General features: G+C 34.2%; 1 protein-coding gene across 4 annotated transcripts in view; it reads left to right on the forward strand.

Annotated features, from left to right (window-relative positions):
• The first annotated feature begins 1,491 nt into the window (after positions 1 to 1,491).
• The window catches only part of LOC107701250 (vitamin D3 receptor A-like), a 64,686-nt gene continuing 58,527 nt past the window's right edge, over positions 1,492 to 7,650 (forward strand). For 2 of the 4 annotated variants that reach the window (XM_016503213.1, XM_016503215.1), the window contains exon 1: positions 1,553 to 1,604. Coding sequence is in view for 1 of the 4 variants with exons in the window: in XM_016503212.1 (XP_016358698.1) it covers positions 1,574 to 1,604 (31 nt within the window). In the remaining 3 variants the exon portion in view is untranslated. Of the gene's footprint in view, positions 1,605 to 7,650 lie in introns of all 4 variants that reach the window. The other 2 variants (XM_016503212.1, XM_016503214.1) reach the window with 2 other exon arrangements.

A 7,650-nucleotide genomic window follows, 5' to 3' on the forward strand; every position in this document is an offset into this window, starting at 1 on the left:
TTGAGCTTTTATTGAAACTTAAGTTTCAAAAGCTTAGACACACACACACACACACACACACACACACTCACTATATATATACAGGATTCATCCTGGAATTCATAACATAATTAGGGACTAATCCTATAGGATCCTGATGGAATTTCCCAAAGAATACAAAGAGCAGGATCCTACTCGATCTGTAGGAAATTCCTACAGTATGTTTTGGGTTTGAAATAATGTGTTGCAGCTAAATAAAATCATAAAGATTTTATTTGTTTTGCATGTTTATAAATATAAATATTTATATGGAAATGAATGGTTACCATATTGATGTACCACTGTATTTATATTATTTATTGTTGTTAGATACCCAACAATATCAGTTTGCATTACTGGCAATCACACAGCGGAATAATGATAATATACATATTTATTGATTGAAAAGGACATGTTAACAAATTGTCATAAATTACAATAAAATCCTACATGTTTTTTGACATCATCCCTTAGAATAAATTTTACCCAATTTTCTTTTTTTTAATAAAAACCCAAATTTTGTACAATTTACCCTGTTGTTGTTGGATGTTCAGTAATATCAGTATTTTACTGGCACTCGTATAATTATAATATTAAATATTAATTATATAGTCACATTGTTTGCAAAGTAAATCCCCAGAAAATATCCCATAATAATTACAAAAAAGTCATTACCTTATTATACTGCTAAAATAATTTTTACCCAAATGGTGTTTTGAAATGTATACCATGCAACCGAATGACATATTCAAGTACCATTGTATTTATATTATTTACAAAAAGTGGTACATTTTACCCTGTTGTTGCTGGATGTCCATATAATAATAATAATAATATTAAATATTAGTCATAGAGTCATATAGATTTAAAAGGAAATCCCCACAAATTATGCCATAAATTACCATAAAAACCTACATATTTTCTATCATATTCATGCACCAAATGATTTACAAACAAATTTACCCTGTTATTCACCCTGGATGTCCAACAATATCAGTTTATATTATTGGCAATAACGAAATAATAATGTTAAATATTAGTCATAGTAATTGTAGAAGGAAATCCCTACAAATAATGTCATAAATTGCAATAAAATCCTGCATATTTTTGAAACCATCCTCTCATTTTCGAAACTCACTCTTACCCAGATCTGCCCTCACATTCTTTGTGTCCTGCACAGGTCTGCTTCTGAACGTGAATGACCTATTTTTGATATTTTTAACTTTTTAAACACAGAAACACTGTGAGGGGACAGATTGTTTACCTCTTTGGACACACCCCTATAGGGCAGGGGGCGTCGCCCGCTTTCGCAGTCAGTGGCGCGACATTCGGCCAATCGCGATCGAGCTGTTAGGCGGCTCAGCCAATCGGCGGAGAGGGGGTCGTGAAGGCCGCTCGTGATTGGCCGTCAGCGGGGGAGGGCGGGGTGAAGCAAAACTGCTGTCCGTTTCGCTGGCTTGGTTTATCTGGAGAACGAAGACGAAGAAGAAGAAGAAGAAACGTTCCGTTGGACTAGACGCGAGTTTGAACTGCGGCCTGAGAACGGATTCAGTGGATGGTTACGGAAACAAGTCCGATAAACTCGGGTAAAATGCGCTTACATGATATTCTAGTGTTCGTAGTGTGGGAAAAGATCGCTGTAGTTGTCAGTTTTTTGCGAATATGTGGCTGTGGAGAGTGTGTATGCGAGTGTTTGTGTGTGTGTGTGGCAGATTGACATGCTAACACACTAAACAACACGATCACACAAACATATTAGCTTCTGGAAAACAACACGTTATGAACATGTTATTTCTGTATGTGTTTGGCAATATGGTGTGTAAATGATTGTGCGGATTGATTCTAGGCTCTCAGTGATTTCTAGCGGTGTTTTGAAGTGCTGTTAATATGTGGTGTGAATGTGTAATATTGTGAGTGTCGCTGTCAAACTCGTAGTGTGTGTGTGTGTGTGTGTGTGTGTGTGTGTGAGTGTACAGGTGCTGGTCATTGTGCAATTGTGTTCAGCAGAGTGTAAACTATTGAAAAACTACAAAACCATTTTTTTTGTTGTTATTTTATTATTTATTTTTATTAAGCAAACACTACATGAACCTCTTTTTAAGTCAAGTCAAGTCACCTTTATTTATATAGCGCTTTTAACAATACAGATTGTGTCAAAGCAACTGAACAGCAAGAGTTTGGGCGCTAAATGGTCAAGTCAAGTTTATTTGTACAGCGCTTTTCACCATACAAATCATTGCAAAGCAACTTTACAGCCAATTAAGTTTCTACAATATTTAGTGGTAGTTTATCAGTGGTGACTGTCAGTCAACAGACTTTTTAGTCTGTTGTATTTTGGCAACAGAAGTCTGAAATACAAGTAATTAACAGTAAACAAGCGTAAATGGTGTTCAAGAGAGTCTAAACTCCTGAAAAACAACAAAACCCAGCGCATTTGCTATTGCTATTTATTGTTCATTATAAGTTTATGTAGTGGGTTGTATGTTTGCTTAACAAGAAACAATGGTAGCTACAAGTTCTTATACCACTCAAAAATGTTTGATAGATAAAAAATAAATTGGCAACTGAAAATGCTCTTATGAAAGAGTATAGTCTTAGTTAAATTGATTTAATTTATTAAATTAAAATCCGCTACATTAACATAATTTAAGCCGGTTACATTTTAGCAACAAAAGTCTAAATTGCAGATTCTAATCACTAACCAAGAGTACATCGTCTTCAAGAGAGGATAAACTACTGAAAAACTATTTGATGATATTTTATTGTTATTTATTGTTGTTAAGTTCATGTAGTGGCTTGCTTTTTTTTTTTTTTTGTCTGTTGTATGTTTATTTAACAAGACAATTTTTTTTTTGATAAAGTACAAATACAAATGTTTAATAAATTGAGCATTGAAAAAGCTCTTATAAAAAGCTTAGTCTAATTTAAATTTTTATTGCATTTATTAAATTATAGTAGTTGTTTTACAAGCCTATCCTGATAATACAAGGGCCATAACTATAATGTAGGAGTTGATAAATAGGATTGCTTTGATTTGTAATTCATTAGATACAGCATTAGGGCGAGTGTTGATAAAGCATTGGCTAAAGCTGTGATAAATCATCATGTGCAGCAACGTCCTGCTGTGAACATGAGAATCACCATCCAACAGACACGCAGTATTACATCCATAATCAGACACTTATTGAAAGGGAAGATTACTCTGTTAGGTGAGCTGTGGGATCTGATGTTAGTTAGTTTTGTTCTTGTGAAACAAACAAAAGTTGTCAAGGTCATGTAGTGGATATAGTCTGGTGTAACCAAGTTGTTACATTAAAACTGCAAATGAATACTAGCCGGTGTTACAGTTACAAAACACTAAACAAGAGAAATTGCATTAGAGAGGTTAGACTCCTGAAAAAGTACAAAAACAGCTCTGTTGTTTGTTTGTTGTAAAGCAAACTACTTTTTTTAGTCTGTTGCATTTTAGCAATGAAAGTCCAAAAGGCAGTTTCTAAACACTGTGTTCAAGAGAGACTAAACTACTGAAAAAACAAAAAAAACTACAAAACGTGCTTATTTGTTTTTTTTTATTGTAATATTAAACAAACCACTACATTAACTTCCATTTTAGTCGGTTGTATTTTAGCAGTGAAAATCTAAAATATTTATATTTTAGCAATCTTTAAGTGTTTTTATTGTGGTTTATTCATATTTATACATATGTACTTTATTCACTTCTTATTTTTATTATCTGTGTGTTGTTTTCTCTGTGTACTGAAAGCTTGTGATATTAAAACAAATTCCTTGTATGTGCAAACATACTTGGCAATAAAGCTCTTTCTGACTTCTGACTAAACCTCAGTTGATAAACACTGAACAAATATAAGTTGTTCAAGAGAAGCTAAACTACTGAAAAACTACAAAACAAACTTCTTAGTTTTTTTATTGTAATATTATTAAGCAAACCACTACATTGACTGCATTAACTTACATTAACTATATTAACATTTAATCTGTTGTGTTTCTGCAAAAAATGTTTTTTAATTAAACTGAACAAGAGTAAAATGTTCAAGAGAGGCTAAACAACTGAAAAACTACAAAAAACAAATTTTTTTGTAGTTTATTGTTATTTATTATAACTATGCAAACTGCTACATGAACTTTGTTTTTAGTCGAATGTATTTTAGCAACGGAAGTCTAAACCTGCAGTTGATAAACACTGAACAAGGAAATTTTGTTCAAGAGAGACTAAACTACTGAAAAACTACAAATTCAGACTTCTTATTTCATTGTTTTTAAGCAAACAGTTTCATGGACTTTTTAGTCTGTTGTATTTTACTAACAAACAGCTAAATTGTAGTTGATCAACACTGAACAAGTGTGAATTGTGTTCAAGAGTTTCTAAACTACTGAAAAACTACAAAAGCTCTTTTGTTGTAGTTTTATGTTAAGCAAACATCTACATGAACGTTGTTTTTAGTCTGATCTATTTTAGCATTGAAAATCTAAACTGCCGTTTCTAAACCCTGAACAAGTGTAAAACATGTTCAAGAGAGGCTAAACTACTGAAAAACTACAAAAACAGTTTTTTTGTTGTAGTTTTTTGTTAGTAATAGTTAAGTACACGGCTACATAAACTTCCATTTTAGTCTATTGTAATTTAGCAATAAATAACGTAACTGCAGTTTCTAAACACTGAACAAGACTAAAATATGTTGAAGAGAGACTAAACTACTGAAAAACTACAAAACAAGCTCTTTTGTTGTAGTTTTATGCTAAGCAAACATCTACATGAACGTTGTTTTTAGTTTGATCTATTTTAGCATTGAAAATCTAAACTGCCGTTTCTAAACCCTGAACAAGTGTAAAGCATGTTCAAGAGAGGCTAAACTACTGAAAAACTACAAAAACGGTTTTGTTTGTTGTAGTTTTTTGTTAGTAATTAAGTACACGGCTACTGAAAAACTACAAAACAGTTTTTTGTTGTTATTTATTGTTGTTATGGTAGGTTCATGTAGTGGTTAGCTCCTTTTTTAGTTGGTTGTTTGTTTAACAAGAAAACACCATTAGCAACAAACGTCTAAACCACATTAGACTGCAGTCGTTAAATGCAGAACGAGTAAGTTGTCTTCATGACATGCTAAATGACGTCTGAAGCATGTTTTTGGCGTGCATGCGCTCCGGCTCTAAACGGACCACCCAGACACCATGAGGCCTCCACGTGATGCTGCTCAGCGAGATAAAACCATTTAGCGACGAGTTTAGCATTCCCACACTAATTACCCCGTGATTGCGCGGAGTGCTGAGTTTTAGCAGCGAGGGTCCTGGAGTAGGTGCGTTCCTGGAGGAGCGTAATGGTTCCCTCATGGGCCGCTCCGTGCGGGACGCTGCTCTTGTTACCGCGGACTTACAGGAAGACCTGCTTTAATAGTTCGGCTGATTAGTCGTTTCCAGGGGCGATGAGCGTCATTAGACTGGCTATTAATGCATTCTAAGGTTTATAAGTGTCATTAGTTGCACATTTGCTTGATTAATGCAATGGTGGTTGTTGTAGTGAGATTTTATTTTGTTAATTGCTCATCGTTAGTGTTAGTGCTGTGATCCAACCTCCATGTATTAAAGTCGAGTGTGTGTAACAAGCTACAGCGTTTGATTCCTCAAAAAAGAGATCAGATGCACAATTTCCACCATAAATAGCCAGAAAATCGTACATTAACATGTTTGTGAATTTATATGAGGCAATAAAGCTGGGTATTGACACATTTCACAAATTGATTCAATTCTATATATATATGTATATATATATATATATATATCTGTGTATATGTGTGTGTATTTTTTAATTTTCAAAATATATTTAATTTTATTATATAAAATATAAAATTCTATAAAAATCTATGTAAAAATATATTTATATATATATACTTTAAATATTAAAATATTCCATATTTCTGTAAGATATTTATTTATTTATTTTTGCAAAAAAGTCCAAACTGTTCAATTGCTGTTTATGTTTAGATATAATAATCTATGTTCAAAAAAGCTGAGTTGTGTATATAAACATTAAAATTACACATAAGGCAGCTTTTACATAACTTTTTAATATATTTTTTCCGCCAGTTTGTTGTTGAAATATAAACATTTAAATGTTGGCTGTCATTAAAAATACTTTAAATAAGACTCAATCACTAACAAACAAAACATAATGATTATGTTATAAATATATGAATATTTAGTGCACGTATTTACCAAAATTGACTTTAGAGTTATTTTTTTTCCTAGCATCAAAACCATTTGTTGATTCATATTAAATGCATATTAAAATTTTTCATTGCATGAAAGCACGCTACAAATATTCTTAAAAGACATTTGTTCTAACACTAAATAGACTTAATACACAATCGATCTTGCTATTGAAGAAGCGATAGTGGTTTGTTGAAATGAAGATCAATTAATCAATATTAGTCACGCACTTTCTTTACAGAAGGTATATGGATATTCGAAGTCAAGTGAGATCATGCCCATCTACTGCCGTCGACGTCATTATTTTTGAGTTATAATTTGCTTTTCACGCTTCATTTAATCGGACGCTAGCTTGTGTCTAGACGAATGCGTTTCGCCACCGCGCAGGAATGTTCAATGTGAAAGTGATTACGTGAGTTAGGATGATGGGAAACTCCCAAAGAGGCGGGGCTCCTCGAGCTGTCAATCAGCCGAAGACACGCCCCCTCCTCAGCAGGGACTGAAAATAAGGCCACAGAAATAATTAATGAGACCGTTTTACAGCCCAAGAGTTTAAATACCAGATCGCATGTGTTTCAAGTGCACGGGAATCGTAAATGCGAAGATTAGGCTATTCGTTGTTTTTCTCGTGTAAGTGAACTTGGATCAGAGCTGAAGAGGAATTTTGTGCTTCCAGAGGAAGGCTGCTCCCCTCTCTCTCTCTCTCTCTCTCTCTCTCTCTCTCTCTCTCTCTCTCTCTCTCTCTCTCTCTCTCTCTCTCTCTCTCTCTCTCTCTCTCTCTCTCTCTCTCTCTCTCTCTCTCTCTCTCTCTCTCTCTCTCTCTCTCTCTCTCGTTCGTTCACGCTGTGGTTGTCGGGGTTGAGGGTGGGGCTGCCGCGCTCTGATTGGCTGTGTAACCCAAGCCCTAAGCTTCTGATTGGTTGCCGGGTAACAAGCCCCTGTGTTAGTGTTGCGGGCGTTCCCCCCCGACAGAAAGCTGCTGATGTGATGGAATCTACAGGATGCTTCAAAGGGAACATGAGGGTGACGGGATACAGCATGTCTGACCCCATTCACAAATTCCTCTCACTGCTTTTCCTCTTTCTTTCCGTCTGTTTTTCAGCTTTCATATTTTGTTTCCCTTAGAGACACGGTTTGGGCTTCTTTAAAAAAAAAAAAATGAGCATGGTAATGATAGTTTGCGGATTACCGCAATCGTGGTGAGCCTCCAAAATACCATATTTATTACAGTTAGTGTTTCTGCTGTCAAACGTGAGCTCTGCTTTAAAGAGTGTAAGAAACTTTAAAAACATGTGTCTTTTTTTGAGGACAGTTATTTGATTTCTTTCAAATAAATAAATAATTTAAAGAAATATATATTTTGTTTTTGTCTCTTGACAGAATCAGTATATATATATATATATATAT

The sequence above is a fragment of the Sinocyclocheilus anshuiensis genome, unplaced genomic scaffold, assembly GCF_001515605.1.
Source record: "Sinocyclocheilus anshuiensis isolate Anshui unplaced genomic scaffold, SAMN03320099.WGS_v1.1 scaffold1514, whole genome shotgun sequence".
Classification (NCBI taxonomy): domain Eukaryota; kingdom Metazoa; phylum Chordata; class Actinopteri; order Cypriniformes; family Cyprinidae; genus Sinocyclocheilus; species Sinocyclocheilus anshuiensis.